This window comes from Phyllobates terribilis, unplaced genomic scaffold (genome assembly GCF_046119375.1).
Source record: "Phyllobates terribilis strain yellow unplaced genomic scaffold, ASM4611937v1 Scaffold_4__5_contigs__length_816908805, whole genome shotgun sequence".
In the NCBI taxonomy this organism is placed as follows: domain Eukaryota; kingdom Metazoa; phylum Chordata; class Amphibia; order Anura; family Dendrobatidae; genus Phyllobates; species Phyllobates terribilis.
In genome coordinates, this window is record NW_027362764.1 from 69,190,412 (window position 1) to 69,211,145 (window position 20,734).

The window sequence follows — 20,734 nt, forward strand, 5'->3', positions numbered from 1 at the left end:
GGGACCCTCACAGATCCCGAAAACCAGGGCTCTGAAGAAACTCACCTGAATGGAACGGAAATCCACCAGGCACACCTCTGCTTCATTCATTCTCTAGCTAAGTACTATACACTGTGTTCCAAATTATTTTGCAAATAATATTTTCTCAGATTTTCCCAAATTACCTATATGAATTGCAGTCATTGTAATTTTCCAGTCAAATAACTATTAGAGTACAATTGAAAGGTTTTTGTACAAACTGCCTATGATAACAGTATATTTTTAAAAAAATAAAACACTCAAACTGCACTCAAAATGCATGTTCCAAATTATTATGCACAGCAGAGTTTTCAACCTTTTCATTTTAATAAAGAACAAAAAAAATGGTAATTTTTGAAATGATAAGCATTAGCAGGTTATTACAAACTGAAATCAAACAGTTTTCACCTCAAAACTTTATTCTAGGTGATGTAACATTTGCACATAGGACCCCTTGTTCGAAAGGAGCTTCTGAACTCTCTCTCGTCCATTGAATTTGTCAGGTTTTGGATGGTTTCTGCATCAATTGTTTTGCATGAGGACAGAATACCCTCCCAGAGCTGTTGCTTAGATGTGAACTGCCTCCCGCCATCATAGACACTCCTTTTGATGATGCTCCAGAGGTTCTCAATGGGGTTGAGGTCAGGGGATCATGGGGGCCACACCATAAGTTTGTCCCCTTTTATGCCCACAGCAGCCAGAGATGCAGATGTGTTATGTGCAGCATGAGACGGGGCATTATCATGCATGAAATGATCTTGATGGTCCAGATGGATGGAGTGGAGGATGGCTGGTTGATGGACACCCCATGCAAACATGGCTACGGCGCTAACAAGGAGGAGGTGGAGTAATGTTTTGGGCTGGAATCATGGGGAGAGAGATTGTCGGCCCTTTTAGGATCCCTGAAGGGGTAAAGATGAACTCCATAATGTATGTTGAGTTTCTCAAACAGCACTTCCTTCCATGGTTCAAGAAGAAGAACCGTGCATTCCCCAGCAAGATCATTTTCATGCATGATAATGCCCCGTCTCATGCTGCACATAACACATCTGCATCTCTGGCTGCTGTGGGCATAAAAGGGGACAAACTTATGGTGTGACCCCCATGCTCCCCTAACCTCAACCCCATTGAGAACCTCTGGAGCATCATCAAAAGGAGTGTCTATGATGGCGGGAGGCAGTTCACATCTAAGAAACAGCTCTGGGAGAGTATTCTGTCCTCATGCAAAACTATTGAAGCAGAAACCATCCAAAACCTGACAAATTCAATGGACGAGTTCAGAAGCTCCTTTCGAACAAGCGGTCCTATGTGCAAATGTAACATCACCTAGAATAAAGTTTTGAGTTGAAAACTGTTTGATTTCAGTTTGTAATAACCTGCTAATGCTTAGAATTTCAAAAATGACCATTTTTTTGTTCTTTATTAAAATGAAAAGGTTGAAAACTCTGCTGTGCATAATAATTTGGAACATGCATTTTGAGTGCAGTTTGAGTTTTTATTTTTTTTAAAATATACTGTTATAATAGGCAGTTTGTACAAAAAACTTTCAATTGTACTCTAATAGTTATTTGACTGGAAAATTACAATGACTGCAATTCATATAGGTAATTTGGGAAAATCTGAGAAAATATTATTTGCATAATAATTTGGAACACCGTGTATTTACCATTTCCAGCAGTCCCATAGAGAATGAATGGAGCGTAGATTTGCTTAGTCGATTCACCGTTTCGTTCAGATGTCACTCCATAAAGCACCAATCTCAGGATCAGGGTTACCAGTGGTCAGACCACCATTTCATCCATAACTTATCTCATTGGGACAAAGCTTTAAATTAATTTTTTTATAGAGTGTTCTTAAAAGGGTTGTTCAGACTCTTAAAGGGAAGGGATTTTAGTTTGGACATTCTCCAAACTTCTTTTTGCAGCATGTACATTACTTTCTAAAAAAGATGTAGACATTTCTGCAACAAAATCTTACAATCTTAGGCTAAGTGCCCACGATGCAGAAATGCTGCATATTTTTTCCGCATCCCCCTGGCAAGAAAAACGCATGCGGATTTTACATGCATTTTTCCTGCCAGGTAGAAGCGTGTGTCAAGTTTCTTCACATGCATTTCTGCATGCGGGTTATTAAGCGCTTTTCCAAGCGATTTTAGCATCACTTGGAAAAGTGCTTGACAACTAGGTCACACTATATAAATCCATGCAACCGGCATATATAGTCTGACCAAGTAATAGTTAAAAAAAAAAATAAGAATGGTAAAAAATAAAAAAGAAAGATTATACTTACCTTCTGATGGCCTGCGGCCTTTTCTCCGATGCGTCCGGTCTCCCCGATGTCTCGCGGTGGTGTGAAAGGACCTGCCATGACGTCATCTAGTCATGCGACAGGTAACGCGACCGCCGACATCAGCGGTCGCGTGACCTGTCACATGACTAAATGACGTCATGGCAGGTCCTTTCACACCACCGCGAGCTGCCGGAGAGCCAGCACGCAACAGAGAAAAGACCGGGGGCCATTGGAAGGTGAGTATATCTTTATTTTTTTATTTTAAATTCTTTTTTTAACAGTTTCTATGGTACCTGAGTCTGAAGGAGAGTCTCCTCTTCTCCCGACCCAGGTACCATCCGCACATTGAATCGCTTAATATTCGCATGTGCACATGTAGTGAGGCTGAGTGCCTACTATGCGTTTTTCAAGCGTTTTTGCCGTGGAATTTCTGCAGCAAAAACGCTTAAAAAACGCTTGATAATACGTGCCCCATAGTCCTTAATGATAATCCGCATGTGCTGTGCACATGCTGAGGAAATTTCCGCTGCGGATTATCATTGCGGACAAATACGCAGCATGTCCATTAATTTTGCGGACACGCAGCGTAATTGCCGCCATTGACTTGCATTGAATCGCTTAATATCCGCATCACTACATGTGCACACGCAGATATTAAGCGATTCAATGTGCGGATGGTACCCGGGTCTGGAGAAGAGGAGACTCTCCTCCAGACCCGGGTACCATAGAACCTGTTAAAAAAAGAATTTAAAATAAAAAATAAAGATATACTCACCTTCCGATGGCCCCCGGTGTTTTCTCCACTGCGTCCTGGCTCTCCGGCAGCTCGCGGTGGTCTAAAAGGACCTTCCATAACGTAATTTTGTCATGTAACAGGTCACTCGATCGCTGACGTCGGCGGTTGCGTGACCTGTCACATGACTAAATGACGTCATGGCAGGTCCTTTCATACCACCGCGAGACATCGGGGAGACCGGACGCATCGGAGAAAAGACCGCAGGCCATCAGAAGGTGAGTATAATCTTTCTTTTTTATTTTTTACCATTCTTATTCTTTTTTTAACTATTACTTGGTCACACTATATAAATCCATGCCGGTTGCATGGATTTATATAGTGTGACCAAGTTGTCAAGCACTTTCCAAGTGATGCTAAAATCGCTTGAAAAAGTGCTTGATAACCCGCATGGAGAAATGCATGTGAAGAACGCTTCACTTCCGCATGTCCCTGGCAGGAAAAACGCATGTACAATCCGCATGTACAATCCGCATGTACAATCCGCATGTACAATCCGCATGTACAATCCGCATGTACAATCCGCATGTACAATCCGCATGCGTTTTTCCTGCCAGGGAGATGCGGAAAAAATATGCAGCATTTCTGCATCGTGGGCACTTAGCCTGATGCGGATATTAAGCGATTCAATGCAAGTCAATGGCAGCAATTACGCTGCGTGTCCACAAAATTAATGGACATGCTGCGTATTTTTCCGCAATGATAATCCGCAGCGGAAATTTCCGCAGCATGTGCACAGCACATACGGATTATCATTAAGGACCATGGGGCACTTATTATCAAGCGTTTTTTAAGCGTTTTCGCTGCAGAAATTCCACGGCAAAAACGCTTGAAAAACGCACAGTGGGCACGCAGCCTCAGGCTACATTCCCGCGATGAGTTTTTGGGTGAGTTTTTGATGTCGCACCATTTCTGCACCCATTAAGAAAAATAGGTTACTTGCAATTTTTCTAAAATACGCAACGTCAAAAACTCATAGTGGGAACTTAACCTTACAGTCAGGAATGAGGTGGAGAAATTGGATTTTCGACTTGTGCCCAGTTATCAAACATTCAGGAATATCAGATTATGGTACAACACTTTATAAATGTAGGTGGAACTGAGATAAATCATCATAAAATAAGATAAAACATAACATAAACATCAGAGTAATCTGGTAATTGGATATATCATCTCATTCTTCCCATCTCTATCCTTTTTCAGATTAGATGCCAGATTACTGGAATTAATATTCTCTTCTTATTTTAAACTTGTGTTCTTGTTGCCCATATTTCCGTTTTTGTACAGACAGAGCACATTCCTCCTTATGATGTAGTGCCTTCAATGAGACCCGTAGTCCTAGTGGGGCCTTCTTTAAAAGGATACGAGGTAAGAAACGAAAAATGGATTAAAGTAGAAAATAACATGATGAGAGACACTTTTTAAAAAAGTTTGCTCAGTATCATGTCTGCCTGGAATAGTATGATGGATCTGCCAGGAGTAGTCGGGACTGTCATCAGAAAAGTCTCAGACCCATGCAGTCAGATTTTCAGATCATTTTGGAACCTTTCACCAATATTAGTAAATAAAATGTAAAATTGTATTTCTATAGATTAAATTAAACATCCCTATGGGCCATAGGCATAAATACAGTCATGGCCGAAAGTGTTGACACCCATCACATTGTTCCAGAAAATGAAGTATTTTCCCAGAACATTATCACAATTACACATGTTTTGTTATACACGTATTTATGTTTCTTTGTGTGTTTTGGAACAGCACAATAAAACAGAGAAAAAAAGGCAAATTGGACTTAATTTCTGACAAAATCCCAAAAATGGGTCGGACAAAAGTTTTGGCACCCTCAACTTAATATTTGGTTGCACGCCCTTTGGAATAAATAACTGCAATCAGTCGCTTCCTATAACCATCAGCAAGCTTCTTACACCCCTCAATTGAAATTTTGGACCATTTTTCTTTTACAAACTGCTCCAGGTCTCTCACATTTGAACGGCGCCATCTCCCAACAGCAATTTTAAGATCTCAACTCATTGCTGGCCACTTCAGAACTTTCCAGCACTTTGTTTCCATCAGTTTCTGGGGGCTTCTTGAAGTATGTTTGGGGTCATTGTCCTGCTGGAAGACTCCTGATCTAGGACGCAAACCCAGCTTTCTGACACTGTGCACTACATTGCGACCCAAAATCCTTTGGAAATCTTCAGATTTCAGGATGCCTTGCACACAGTCAAGGCACACAGGACCAGAGGCAGCAAAACAACCCCAAAACATCTTTGAACTTCCACCATATTTGACTATAGGTACTGTGCTCTTTTCTTTGTAGGCCTCATTCTGTTTTCAGTAAACGGTAGAATGATGTGCTTTACCAAAAAGGTCTATCTTGGTCTAATCTGTCCACAAGACGCTTTCCCAGAAGAATTTTGGCTTACTCACGTACATTTTGGCAAACTGCAGTCTAGCTTTTTTTGTGTGTCTGTGTAAGCAGTGGGATCTTCCTGGGTCTCCTACCATACTGTATCATTTCATTCCAATGTCGACGGATAGTTTGCGATGACACTGATGCACCCTGAGCCTGCAGGACAGCTTGAATTTCTTTGCCACTTGATTGGGGCTGCTTATCCACCATCCGGACTATCCTGCATTGCAACCTTTCAACAATTTTTGTCTGCTGTCAAAGTCTAGGGAGATTAGCTACAGTGCAATGGACAAAGGAACATCAAGATCTCTATTTTTTTTTTGTTATTCCAATACACACAAAGGAAATAAACATGTGTATACCAAAACATGTGTAATTGCAATAATTTTCAGGAAGAAACACTTCATTTTCTGGAACAATTTCAAGGGTGCCAACACTTTTGGCAATGACTGTAGGTACCAGAAGTGAATAAACTGTTACCTTAGTACATACCAACAGTGAATAAACAAGATGCAGAAATGTATATCAGTGGTTGGGCCCATTCATTTTCTAAAATGGTTGGGTTCTTTTTTAGCTGCACTACCCTGATTGTGACCCTGGAAGTACTAACATATCTATTTTTTAACTTCTAGGTGACAGATATGATGCAGAAAGCATTATTTGACTTTCTAAAACACAGATTTGAAGGAAGGTAAGTTTAAAGATGCCAGGCGGAAGAGGAGTGAATCATACCGGCACAAACTTTTTAGACTTGTTTATTATCTTTTACTTTGCCTATTAGATTTTACTTGTTTTGTATTTTACTTTTAATTTAATCACTTATTTATTTTTTTTAAATGAAGACTTGGTTTAAAGCTTGCAATGGGAAAACGTCACAAAAGAAGACACGATTTCCTTCAACTATGTGGAAATAATAAACAAAAATGTGAGATAGCCAAATTCGGTTAGTTGGAGGGAAAAAAAACATTATGCCAAAAAATATGCATTGTGCTGAAACTAGTTATATTTTATAAGATTTTGCCTTTTTTTTCTATAAACAGAGCCACTCTTTTCTACGTCAGTGGCTGGTATTGTAGCTCAGATCTATTCAAGTGAATAAAGCTAAGCTGCAGTACTAGACTGAGACTATAAACAACTGTGGCGCTGTTCCTGGATAAAAAACATACGTAACGATGTTGATGCCATCCCTTTAATCCTTTATATATACTCAATGGAAAATATGTAGAAGGAATGATGAATAACCAGGCCTTATATGTCATCCCCTACCACAGCGTATAATAGGTCTAGGTTATGTATTGCTTCACTTACCAGTCTGATATGTCCATTATGAGGTCTGGGTTCATATGTCCACACAGAAAAATATAGGTTGGTCGCAATATCTGTTATAATTGGTCGGATTTTTTCCACTGGATAATTACATTCCCCTAGGATTTGGAATAGCAGCCATGCTTTCAGCCGCTGCTGTACTGATCTGGACAATATCAACTAGAAAATACTTGTTGGGCTGCCAGAAAGGAAATCCTTCATCCTTAAAATGTATGTTCATCTTTAAAAGGGTTGTCCAGACACCTAAGTTAAAAAAAGAAGAATCACTCGAAATGATGTAAAATACTAAAAGAAATAAAAGATCATTGCTACAGCTAGTGATTGGCAGCAGTGGTCACATACCCATGTAGACAAAGCAGGAAGCACAGAGGCTGGCTTTGTAGTATTTGTCCCGTCTCCATGGACATGTGACTGCTGCAACCAATATTATTTGCTTATTGTTTGGCTGCAGTGGTCACATGTCCATCTAGAGACAAAGCAGGAAGCACAGAGGCTGGCTTTGTAGTATTTGTCCCACCTCCATGGACATGTGACTGCTGTAGCCAATATTATTGGCCAATTGTTTGGCTGCAGTGGTCACATGTCCATCTAGAGACAAAGCAGGAAGCACAAAGGCTGGCTTTGTAGTATTTGTCCCACCTCCATGGACATGTGACTGCTGCAGCCAATATTATTGGCCAATTGTTTGGCTGCAGTGGTCGCATGTTCATCTAGAGACAAAGCAGGAAGCACAAAGGCTGGCTTTGTAGTTCTTGTCCCGCCTCGATAGACATGTGACTGCTACAAGCCTATTGTTTGACTGCAGTGGTCACATGTCCATTCAGACCTTAACAGGAATAAAGAGACCGTCGAAGGGGCCCAGAGCGGGGGGAATGCTGGAGCAGATTAGAATCAGTAAGATAAGTACGATTTGTTTTATTATTTTACACAACACTGAGTATAATGCGCCCCCTGGGCGCACAGTGGCAGTGACCCGGTCCGTGACCCAGGGCGGTCAATTAAAGGGGAAGTAAAAGGGGAATAAAGTTTTTAGAGATGATGTTCGTGATGCCACCTGTGGTATGCGGCTATATGGAGCCGCCGCTGCGGTGCAGATCCTCTGGAGCTGATGGTGATGCAGCAGAGTTGGTTCAGCTCTCCACAGGTAGAGCTAAGCTCCAGGGCAGTATAGATGATGCTATTAGGTAGATGTTGCTGGTGCTGTGTAGTGCAGGGCTGGTGATGGCGCAGCAATAATTCTAGGACACAGTGGGGTTCAGTCTTCAAGGTTTTACTCACAGTTATCACGCTGCTCCTGGTTACAACTGCCAGCTTATAACCACCCACGTCGTCCTGTGTTCACCAGGGAAGGAGTTCAGCAGCTCTCAAGTATTTCAAGAGTACTTAAACGGGACCCTGTGCTATGTTCCTTCCTCAGTCGTCTTCCTGCGCTGGCTCTCACCCTCCTGCCCTGCGCCTCACAATCAGTGTCCCAAGCCAGTGACCTCGGGCCTTATCGGGCGACTTGCAATCCCCTGGACCCTATGCGGCCACCTTTTCGACGATGTAATTGTGGTAGTGGGCAGCTGCACCTTGAAAGTACAGTAGCCTCCGGTTATCTAGCTGAGCCTGGCTGTTCTCCACTAGTTTAGGGGCCGGTCTCCTCTGCGGCCTGATCCCTCCACATCCGTGTAGATTCGGGCGCACGGGTGGCTTCCTGCATTTCCCATGCCCCTGGGATCCCCTCTGTCTCTGGAGCCTTCCCTCTGCTCCCGTCCTCTTTCTCTCTCTTTCCTGGGCCTCTCAGATTAGGCTCCTCTCAACTCCTGCTCCACTGGAGCCAGGAGCCTGGACCCTTCCACTGCTCTCCTGAGCAGGACTGGACCCTTCTAGATGTTTCTCTCTGTCTTTTACACCACCTACTGACGGTGCTCCCCTGAACTACTTCATCCACCCACACCCACTACATGGTTCCCCCTCTCTTGGTTACCCCACTTCCAACCAGGGGCAGGGCTCACCATTGTACACGTGCATCTTGCCCCGCCTGCTGGTCTGGAATGGTGTAGTGCTGGATGCAGGTGGGTGGGTCCCGGGTAGTACTCCCTCCTTAACTGAGAGTGGGCTACCACACCTCTGTGTGAGATGCAGTACCTCTGTGACGACTGAACCCGCAGGGGCGCCACATGAGCGCTTTTTGAAACATTTTACCGGCGTGCATTTACACCTGGAGGACCAACGGGGACCTTTGAAAAGAGGGACCCAGCTCATGTTGGTCCCGTACCCTTTGCCCAAGACCTTTTCTACTAGGTGGCACCAGGGAAACATTTTAATTTTGGATTTAGGGCATCCTGTTTTGTATGTAGGCCTCCATCTACAACCCCTGCCAAAAATTATGGAATCACCGGGCTCGGAGGATGTTCATTCAATTGTTTAATGTTGTTGAAAAAAAGCAGATCATAGACATGACACAAAACTAAAGTCATTTCAAATCGCAAATTTAAGGCTTTAAGAAACACTAAAAGAAATCAAGATAAAAAATGTGGTACTCAGTAAGGGTAATTTTTTTCAGACCAAGCAGAGGGAAAAAATTATGGAATCACTCAATTCTGAGGAAAAAAATATGGAATCATGAAAAACAAACACACAAAAGAACACTCAATACATCACTAGTATTTTGTCGCACCACCTCTGGCTTTAATAACAGCTTGCAGTCTCTGAGGCATGGACTTAATGAGTGACAAACAGTACTCTTCATCAATCTGGCTCCAACTTTCTCTGATTGCTGTTGCCAGATCAGCTTAGCAGGTTGGAGCCTTGTCATGGACCATTTTCTTCAACTTCCACCAAAGATTTTCAATTGGTTTGAGATCCGGACTATTTGCAGGCCATGACATTGACCTTATGTGTCTTCTTTCAAGGAATGTTTCCACAGTTTTTGCTCTATGGCAGGATCCATTATCATCTTGAAAAATGATGTCATCATCCCCAAACATCCTTTCAATTGATGGGATAAGAAAACTGTCCAAAATATCAATGTAAACTTGGGCATTTATTGAAGATGTAATGACAGCCATCTCCCAGTGCCTTTACCTGACATGCAGCCCCATATCATCAATGACTGTGGAAATTTGCATGTTCTCTTCATGCAGTCATCTTTATAAATCTCATTGGAACGGCACCAAGCAAAAGTTCCAGCATCATCACCTTGCCCAATGCAGATTCGCGATTCATCACTGAATATGACTTTCATCCAGTCATCCACAGTCCACAATTGCTTTTCCTTAGCCAATTGTAACCTTGTTTTTTTCTGTTTAGGTGTTAATGATGGCTTATGTTTAGCTTTTCTGTATGTAAATCCCATTTCCTTTAGGCGGTTTCTTACAGTTCGGTCACAGACATTGACTCCAGTTTCCTCCCATTCGTTCCTCATTTGTTTTGTTGTGCATTTCCTGTTTTGGAGACATATTGCTTTAAGTTTCCGGTCTTGATGCTTTGATGTCTTCCTTGGTCTACCAGTATGTTTGCCTTTAACAACCTTCCCATGTTGTTTGTATTTGGTCCAGATTTTAGACACAGCTGACTGTGAACAACCAACATCTTTTGCAACATTGTGTGATGATTTACCTTCTTTTAAGAGTTTGATAATCCTCTCCTTTGTTTCAATTGACATCTCTCGTGTTAGAGCCATGATTCATGTCAGTCCACCTGGTGCAACAGCTCTCCAAGGTGTGATCACTCCTTTTTAGATACAGACTAACGAGCAGATCTAATTTGATGCAGGTGTTAGTTTTGGAAATTAAAATTTACTGGGTGATTCCATAATTTTTTCCTCAGAATTGAGTGATTCCATAATTTTTTCCCTCTGCTTGGTCTGAAAAAAATTACCCTTATTGAGTACCACATTTTTTATCTTGATTTCTTTTAGTGTTTCTTAAAGCCCTAAAGTTGCCATTTGAAATAACTTTAGTTTTGTGCCATGTCTGTGATCTGCTTTTTTTCAACAACATTAAACAGCTGAATGAACGTCCTCCGAGCCCGGTGAGTCCATAATTTTTGCCAGGGGTTGTAAATTCCTGTGTTATGCTGACCTCTCATTCTATGTTCATTTACATTTATTAGTACAGTCATGGAGGACCCCTTTAATCTCTTTAGAACAAAGCCAATTTTGGTCTTAAAGACACAGCAGTATTTTTCTATTTTTTATTGTTGAAATTCAAGAGCTGTAACTTTTTGATCTTCGTTTGACATTGCGGTTTGAGGCCATATATTGATATGAAGGCTATTGCAATCAATGGGGTTACAGAGGGAGCCTCCTGGTTTTGTCAAACCACTTAGTTGCCATTGACTGTGGCATCTGAGGGGTTAAAGAGTAACTGTCCTTTTTTTTTAAAACTATCCTCCAGTCATTGTGAAATTATGAATTTTCTAATATACTTCATTACTTTTTTTTCCCAAACTCTACACAGCAGTGCTGTGTCAGTGTTCAGTTTATGCTCCTTTATAAGCTGCTTTCAACTGCTGCTTGGCAAGATCTGTTCATTATATTCATACAGTCTATGTATGGGACTTTACCTATTCGAGCCTCTCTGCTCCCCATCCTTATACTTGGATAGGAAAAGTACTGTATATAGACTGTTTGAATGCAGTGTACAGATATTGACTGATCAGCAGATGAAAGCAGCTTTTAAAGGAGCATAAACAGAGCATTCAAAGAGCACTGTATTTGGAAGAGAAAGAAGGAAAATAAAGTAATTAAGTATTTTACGAAAATGTATAACTATGTGATGACTGCAGGATAATTAAATAAAAAAATTGTGATTCTTTAAAATGTACAACTAAGGGCAGAAAGGCATCAAATGTTTGTCCCTAATTAGAAAAACATGGCAGCTTTTGTAGTGATAAAGTGGAAGTAGTAATGAAAATGAAGGAAAAAAATATACTATGCATATGTATAAAGAATGCGTTACCGTTCGATTTTGCAAAAGCTCCATAGCTGCTAAAATAGCCACTGAGACTACTGCTTGGACCCAGTTACCAGAGGACACAGGAGATCAGGAGTGCAGTCGGATGACATAGGGAGAGACAAGCAGCACAGAGCGATAAAACAAAAGCAGCTCGGAGTTTTCAGTGCAGATGTGCTTTAATAAAATGTTATTATCGGAATCACTTCCATTATCAGCGGGGGAGATCTGAAAATAGGACATGGCTGTCTGTGTATTTCACAGTTGTCAGCAGTCTGCAGCCTGTTTACCACCATCTATAGCTCTTGCGAAACCGCGGGGGAGGGGGGAATTAAAGTACCCTGCTCTATCTTTGGATTGTTCCTGCTGATCAGAAGAACAATTCTGCTAATTACAATATATTGAGGAATTGTGATTTATGCAATTTTCTAAATATTTCTTTTATCTCCAAAAATAGGATGTCTTAATGGATCTTGGTCGGGTTTGGGGCATATTTAGGCTTTTCTTCATCTTAGAGAGGGCTTGTCCCAAAAATAACATATATCACCTAATCAGGATGGGTGATTTTATATATATATAAAATAGATATGTGTATATATATATACAGTACAGACCAAAAGTTTGGACACACCTTCTCATTTAAAGATTTTTCTGTATTTTCTTGACTATGAAAATTGTACATTCACACTGAAGGCATCAAAACTATGAATTAACACATGTGGAATTATATACTTAGCAAAAAAGTGTGAAACAACTGAAAATATGTCTTATATTCTAGGTTCTTCAAAGTAGCCACCTTTTGTTTTGATGACTGCTTTGCACACTCTTGGCATTCTCTTGATGAGCTTCAAGAGGTAGTCACCGGAAATGGTTTTCACTTCACAGGTGTGCCCTGTCAGGTTTAATAAGTGGGATTTCTTGCCTTGTAAATGGGGTTGGGTCCATCAGTTGTGTTGTGCAGAAGTCTGGTGGATATACAGCTGATAGTCCTACTGAATAGACTGTTAGAATTTGTATTATGGCAAGAAAAAAGCAGCTAAGTAAAGAAAAACGAGTGGCCATCATTACTTTAAGAAATGAAGGTTAGTCAGTCCGAAAAATTGGGAAAACTTTGAAAGTGTCCCCAAGTGCAGTTGCAAAAACCATCAAGCGCTACAAAGAAACTGGCTCACATGAGGACCGCCCCAGGAAAGGTAGACCAAGAGTCACCTCTGCTTCTGAGGATAAGTTTATCCGAGTCACCAGCCTCAGAAATCGCAGGTTAACAGCAGCTCAGATTAGAAACCAGGTCAATGCCACACAGAGTTCTAGCAGCAGACACATCTCTTCAAGAACTGTTAAGAGGAGACTTTGTGCAGCAGGCCTTCATGGTAAAATAGCTGCTAGGAAACCACTGCTAAGGCAACAAGCAGAAGAGACAAGTTTGGGCTAAAGAACACAAGCAATAGACATTAGACCAGTGGAAATCTGTGCTTTGGTCTGATGAGTCCAAATTTGAGATCTTTGGTTCCAACCACCGTGTCTTTGTGCAACGCAGAAAAGGTGAACGGATGGACTCTACATGCCTGGTTCCCACCGTGAAGCATGGAGGAGGAGGTGTGATGGTGTGGGGGTGCTTTTCTGGTGACACTGTAGGGGACTTATTAAAAATTGAAGGCATACTGAACCAGCATGGCTACCACAGCATCTTGCAGCGGCATGCTATTCCATCCGGTTTGCGTTTAGTTGGACCATCATTTATTTTTCAACTGGACAATGACCCCAAACACACCTCCAGGCTGTGTAAGGGCTATTTGACCAAGAAGGAGAGTGAAGGGGTGCTACGCCAGATGACCTGGCCTCCACAGTCACCAGACCTGAACCCAATCGAGATGGTTTGGGGTGAGCTGGACCGCAGAGTGAAGGCAAAAGGGCCAACAAGTGCTAAGCATCTCAGTGAACTCCTTCAAGATTGTTGGAAGACCATTTCCGGTGACTACCTCTTGAAGTTCATCAAGAGAATGCCAAGAGTGTGCAAAGCAGTCATCAAAGCAAAAGGTGGCTACTTTGAAGAACCTAGAATATAAGACATATTTTCAGTTGTTTCACACTTTTTTGTTAAGTATATAATTCCACATGTGTTAATTCATAGTTTTGATGCCTTCAGTGTGAATGTATAATTTTTATAGTCATGAAAATACAGAAAAATCTTTAAATGAGACGGTGTGTCCAAACTTTTGGTCTGTACTGTATATAGATATATATAGATATATATAGATGAAATATAACAGAGTCCTCTAGCCAGCAGGGCCTTTGCCGGCTGCTGATAGTTCTGTGAAGTTTCAGCAACACCAGTCCTCCGGTGTTGCTCTCTGGCGTCAGCCATACACAGCCTGGAGACTTAAATCTCCAGACCACACACTCCACCCAGGAGAACAAACTGACTGAATATTTAAAGCTTGCCCAGCCACACCCTGAGGTGGAGGTATGGGGAATGACTTCCCTCCCATCTCTACATCATTCCCATAAAACCACACCCTTTAAAAGAGGTAAACCCCAGCATATAACATGCTGGCAGAAATTCAGTAAGTCTCAGTTCACACAGGTAAGCACCCTGAGTGACACATACCTCCCCTCGCATATAACACCAGTGACTCTGTCACAATATATATATCTATATATATCTATATACAGTACAGACCAAAAGTTTGGACACACCTTCTCATTTAAAGATTTTTCTGTATTTTCATGACTATGAAAATTGTACATTCACACTGAAGGCATCAAAACTATGAATTAACACATGTGGAATTATATACTTAACAAAAAAGTGTGAAACAACTGAAAATATGTCTTATATTCTAGGTTCTTCAAAGTAGCCACCTTTTGCTTTGATGACTGCTTTGCACATTCTTGGCATTCTCTTGATGAGCTTCAAGAGGTAGTCACCGGAAATGGTCTTCCAACAATCTTGAAGGAGTTCCCAGAGATGCTTAGCACTTATTGGCCCTTTTGCCTTCACTCTGCAGTCCAGCTCACCCCAAACCATCTCGATTGGGTTCAGGTCTGGTGACTGTGGAGGCCAGGTCATCTGGCGTAGCACCCCATCACTCTCCTTCTTGGTCAAATAGCCCTTACACAGCCTGGAGGTGTGTTTGGGGTCATTGTCCTGTTGAAAAATAAATCATGGTCCAACTAAACACAAACCAGATGGAATAGCATGCCACTGCAAGATGCTGTGGTAGCCATGCTGGTTCAGTATGCCTTCAATTTTGAATAAATCCCCAACAGTGTCACCAGCAAAGCACCCCCACACCATCACACCTCCTCCTCCATGCTTCACGGTGGGAACCAGGCATGTAGAGTCCATCCGTTCACCTTTTCTGCATCGCACAAAGACACGGTGGTTGGAACCAAAGATCTCAAATTTGGACTCATCAGACCACAGCACAGATTTCCACTGGTCTAATGTCCATTCCTTCTGTTCTTTAGCCCAAACTTGTCTCTTCTGCTTGTTGCCTGTCCTCAGCAGTGGTTTCCTAGCAGCTATTTTACCATGAAGGCCTGCTGCACAAAGTCTCCTCTTAACAGTTGTTGTAGAGATGTGTCTGCTGCTAGAACTCTGTGTGGCATTGACCTGGTCTCTAATTTGAGCTGCTGTTAACCTGCGATTTCTGAGGCTGGTGACTTGGATAAACTTATCCTCAGAAGCAGAGGTGACTCTTGGTCTTCCTTTCCTGGGGCGGTCCTCATGTGAGCCAGTTTCTTTGTAGCACTTGATGGTTTTTGCAACTGCACTTGGGGACACTTTCAAAGTTTTCCCAATTTTTCGGACTGACTGACCTTCAGTTCTTAAAGTAATGTTGGCCACTCGTTTTTCTTTACTTAGCTGCTTTTTTCTTGCCATAATACAAGTTCTAACAGTCTATTCAGTAGGACTATCAGCTGTGTATCCACCAGACTTCTGCACAACACAACTGATGGTCCCAACCCCATTTATAAGGCAAGAAATCCCACTTACTAAACCTGACAGGGCACACCTGTGAAGTGAAAACCATTTCCGGTGACTACCTCTTGAAGCTCATCAAGAGAATGCCAAGACTGTGCAAAGCAGTCATCAAAGCAAAAGGTGGCTACTTTGAAGAACCTAGAATATAAGACATATTTTCAGTTGTTTCACACTTTTTTGGTAAGTATATAATTCCACATGTGTTAATTCATAGTTTTGATGCCTTCAGTGTGAATGTACAATTTTCATAGTCAAGAAAATACAGAAAAATCTTTAAATGAGAAGGTGTGTCCTACCTTTTGGTCTGTACTGTATATCTATATATGTATACAGAATCACTGGGGGTCCCAAAGTCCCCTGTGTTAATGGAGTGGTAGTGAGCATGTGTGATTATTACTCCTTTTACCACTTATAGGAGAGGTGGGCACACATGCTCACTATCACCCAATTCACACAAGGGAATTTGCCTCCCCCTCCCCCCCCCCCCCGTTAACAGGATCAATGGGGGTCTCACACATTTATCATCTACTCTGATGATGGGTGATAAATCTTATTTATGGGACAACACCCTTAAAGTTAATGTCATCTAATAAAAAACTGTGTGTTGATTAAATTTCTAACATAACTTTACAGCGCCTGGGTCTCCTTCATTCCTCATAGAATACTTTGTTAATCATATCATTAAAATACTTCTGTTTACCTGCAGACACCACTAGGGGGAGTTTAAGAGCTTTCTGAATATATTATGCAGTAGGCTCCTTTGCTCCCCCTTGTGGTGGTTGCAGACAGTTTAAATTTTGTATTTTATACAGTATGTTGTTTCTTTTTGTAATCGGTAATAATCATACTGTAGTCACTGATTTGTAAGTGTTACTTTATTTTTTCCCAGAATATCCATTACTCGAGTCACTGCTGACATCTCGCTTGCCAAACGTTCAGTATTAAATAATCCAAGTAAACATGCAATTATAGAAAGGTCTAATACACGGTCAAGTTTAGGTAAGTTCTATTCAGTTTCTTCTCTTTCATTTTTTTTTCATTAAAAGTTTTACTATTGTATTATTTTTCACAAGATAGTCTCCTCCTTTTCTATAGGTTTTGCAAGGGTGAACTGTACATGGAAACCAAGTAGCTCTTGAAGGGAATCTGTCAGCAGGTTATTGTTATGTAATCTGAGAGCAGCATGATGAAGGGACTGAGACCATGATTCCAGTAATGTGTCACTTACTGGGCTGCTTTTTTGATGAAATCACAGTTTTATGTGCTAGCAACTCTCTGAATGTTGAGCCCTGTATATCCCCGCCCACTCCACTAAATGGCAGCTTTCTGTGGATACTGTGCATAGGCAGAAAGTTGCTAATCAGTGGTGGGGACTGGGTTATACAGAGCTCATGAAAATGGAGTACTACATGGAGGTGTACTAGTCCTCTAGTGATAATCACCTACAGGGAATTTGATCAAAACTACAGTAAGCAGCCCAGTAAGTGACAAGTCACTGGAATCAGGGCCTCTGTCTCTACATTATGCTGCTCTTACATTAGGTGGAAAAAATCTGGTGACAGATTCCCTTTAACAGAGCTTTCATGGACAGTTTTTGTGCAAGCCACTCCGCTTAACAGGTCCCAGAGGTGGCCTGGCCTTAACCCTTTCACTTCAATCTAGAATCTAGAAATCTATACTTACAACTGGGTCCCCTGGATTGCGTCCACAGAAAAGCTGCCTAGCAGGAGAGCTATCTTTAAAATTGGTGGCTTGTTGTCAGACAAATAAGACCTATCCTTTTGAAGTTGTAATTGTGAGACAGTTGAGTTAAATGAATGGAAAAGCCCTTTTAATGATACAATTCTGATAAGCTAGGGGGAGCCACCTGCATATAAATGTATACAGCTTCCATGTTACTTATTGGGTGCTGTATACATTTGTATGCACTGAGCTCCCCCTAGTGGCAGCTCAGCTTCCATGTAACTTATTATGTGCTGTATACATTTGTATGCACTGAGCTCCCCCTAGTGGCAGCTCAGCTTCCATGTAACTTATTGGGTGCTGTATACATTTGTATGCACTGAGCTCCCCCTAGTGGCAGCTCAGCTTCCATGTAACTTATTGGGTGCTGTATACATTTGTATGCTCTGAGCTCCCCCTAGTGGCAGCTCAGCTTCCATGTAACTTATTGGGTGCTGTATACATTTGTATGCACTGAGCTCCCCCTAGTGGCAGCTCAGGTTCCATGTAACTTATTGGGTGCTGTATACATTTGTATGCACTGAGCTCCCCCTAGTGGCAGCTCAGCTTCCATGTAACTTATTGGGTGCTGTATACATTTGTATGCACTGAGCTCCCCCTAGTGGCAGCTCAGCTTCTATGTAACTTATTGGGTGCTGTATACATTTGTATGCTCTGAGCTCCCCCTAGTGGCAGCTCAGCTTCCATGTAACTTATTGGGTGCTGTATACATTTGTATGCACTGAGCTCCCCCTAGTGGCAGCTCAGCTTCCATGTAACTTATTGGGTGCTGTATACATTTGTATGCACTGAGCTCCCCCTAGTGGCAGCTTCTGGGAGTCAGAAATGTATAGTTTTACTGGTCATGTTAAGATGAGCACCGGGTGCAGCTTAGTGTTTCTTAGTTATTCTTTTCCCTGTTTTGGTAACAGGACTCCTAACAGTGTCTGTAATGTGAGACCTTTGCTGTCATGTGTCTATCCCCATTTCATACACACACCAGTGATATCTACCCTCAATCTGCATGTGTTCCTCATAATGGTTGTAGTTTATATCATTATTCTCTCCATTAATGCCCCCCCACCTCAGATGGTTTTGGTATGTACTTGATACACTGTATTGTGCTTGCAGTGTATTGTTTTCTGTGTGTGCGGTGATACCTATATAGACACATTGTCAGCCCCTCCGACCTCCGACCGCTGCAGCCCCTTGTATAATGTAGAGCATAATACCAGCCGAAAGGTGATTGTAGCAGACTGTCTACATTATAACTGTGGCGCATCGTCCGTTTCTACTCAAAGTAAATTTTGCCTTTAAAGAGGACCTGTCAAAAGTGACCAGTTTTTTTCTCCTATATTATTACAGCTCCTCTCCTGAGTATTCTGCCGTTTTTTGCTTTCAAATCCGCCATACAGCTCCAGAGATATGGAACGTTTTATTTTGTGCTAATGTTTAATGGGCGTTAACAAGGGGGCGTGGCTCTCAGTATAGTTATGCAGATCAGCCCAAGGACACGCCCCTGAGGAGCCTGTGAGCCACACCCCCAAAATAAAAAGGCCCATATCTTTGGAACTGTATGGCAGATTTAAAAAAAAAAAAGGACTGTTAACCGGAGCAGTGGGGATAAAATAGGAGTGAAAACTGGTAACTTTGGACCTGATGACAGGTCCTCTTTAGGTGTTATATCGTGCGTGTATTATGTGTTTACTATACTACTTTGCTACAGGTTGCTCAAGACTTCAGACCATTGATTTCAACTCCCGTTAAATTATTCTAGCTGTACAACTACAACCTTCAGCATGCTTTCGTCTAATCAAAGCAAAAGTAGTGATTAAAATAAAAATACACATGGCAATATAATAAAAGAAACAGCAGATCACTGAAAAGCTCAATACTATACTAAACCAATAAAAAATGTTTTCTCAGATGAGAAGGTGGAAAACAAAATTCTCCATCTTCTCCATTCTGTCAGTCCGTGAAAATTGGACTGCACTCAGATGTCATCAAAGTGCAGTCTGATGTTTTGCACGGACTCATTGACTTGCATGGCTGAGTGTGAACTGTATATCGAATCAAACCCGGGCATGCAGTGATTTTTCTTTCCCCAAATTCGCTCTGTCTGAGGAAACAATCGGACATGAACACAGCCTTATAGAATAACATTGGTCCGACTGCGATCCGATGTTTTGTCAGATTGCCCTTGGACCGAAAATACGGTCATGTGCACAAGTCCTAAAGATTTAACCAGATTTTATAGCAAACGTAATTCTGCCGGAAAATCTGACATGGTGGGAATGGAAATGGATTTTGACGTGTTATCTTCTCCAAAAACATTTTGACAAATATTTGCCTGTCTATCAAAACATTGAGTGGGAGTATAAAATGGGAGAGGCACTTTTTGTGGATTGCATGATGGTATTATGTGGGCACTATATGGCAGTATCATTTAAAGACTGTATGGGAGAGGGGTAGGTAGCATCAAAATATGTTTTACAGGGAAAGCCATAAACTTTACTACTGTCATGTCTGCCAGCAATGGGTTTGTGCACACAAAGTCTTTTTCAGGTGAATTACGCCTGGAACCCACCCGAAAAAGCGCTAGAAAAATGTCAAAAAGAATGAACATATACACAGGAATGGCAAAACAACTTGCTGTGCAGATATTTCATCTTTTGTCACCTCGTTTAACAGCTTCAGGCTTCGAAAGCCCCTAAGTAGCTAAAAGAGGTGACCATGATTCTGGCAGGTTCTGCTAAGAAGCCGCCACTATTTTATATATAGCATGTATAAAAAGATGCTGGTAGCAAAAGACACTGCCATTGTTTGCCTAGAGTGTCTTCTGCTTCAAAAACGATGCAGGTATGCGGGGGCCTAAAAGACGTTGCGTGCACATATCCTAAGACTAAGTTTACTCAAGTTCTGAACTTTGCAGACTAGTCCTGTTTGAAGGTTGTGCAGGTCTGTGTTCTCATCCACATAGCAAGGAGCTGCCTTCTATTTACATGCAATACTTTGGTCTACAAATTGGACCAGACTAACGTATGCTGCCATTTTTTTTTCCAAGGAGATCTGAGATCCATGTGGAAAATAGCCCTTTACATTAATCTGTGTGCTGTCCATGTGCAGTCTGTTACACAGAAGGACAGCACCCAGACCAAAAATATACAAGTGTGAACTTAGGCTAATAGCAATAACATGGTTTGTCTCTTTGATGACTTTTACTTCATCAGTTATGGGGAACCTAT

General features: G+C 41.7%; 1 protein-coding gene across 6 annotated transcripts in view; it reads left to right on the forward strand.

Annotated features, from left to right (window-relative positions):
- CACNB2 (calcium voltage-gated channel auxiliary subunit beta 2) overlaps positions 1–20,734 on the forward strand; it is a 433,018-nt gene that overhangs the window by 396,976 nt on the left and 15,308 nt on the right. For all 6 annotated transcript variants that reach the window (XM_073677469.1, XM_073677471.1, XM_073677472.1 and 3 more), the window contains 3 exons: positions 4,388–4,468; positions 6,146–6,204; positions 16,657–16,766. In XM_073677469.1, coding sequence (XP_073533570.1) covers positions 4,388–4,468; positions 6,146–6,204; positions 16,657–16,766 — 250 coding nt within the window. The remainder of the gene's footprint in view (positions 1–4,387; positions 4,469–6,145; positions 6,205–16,656; positions 16,767–20,734) is intronic.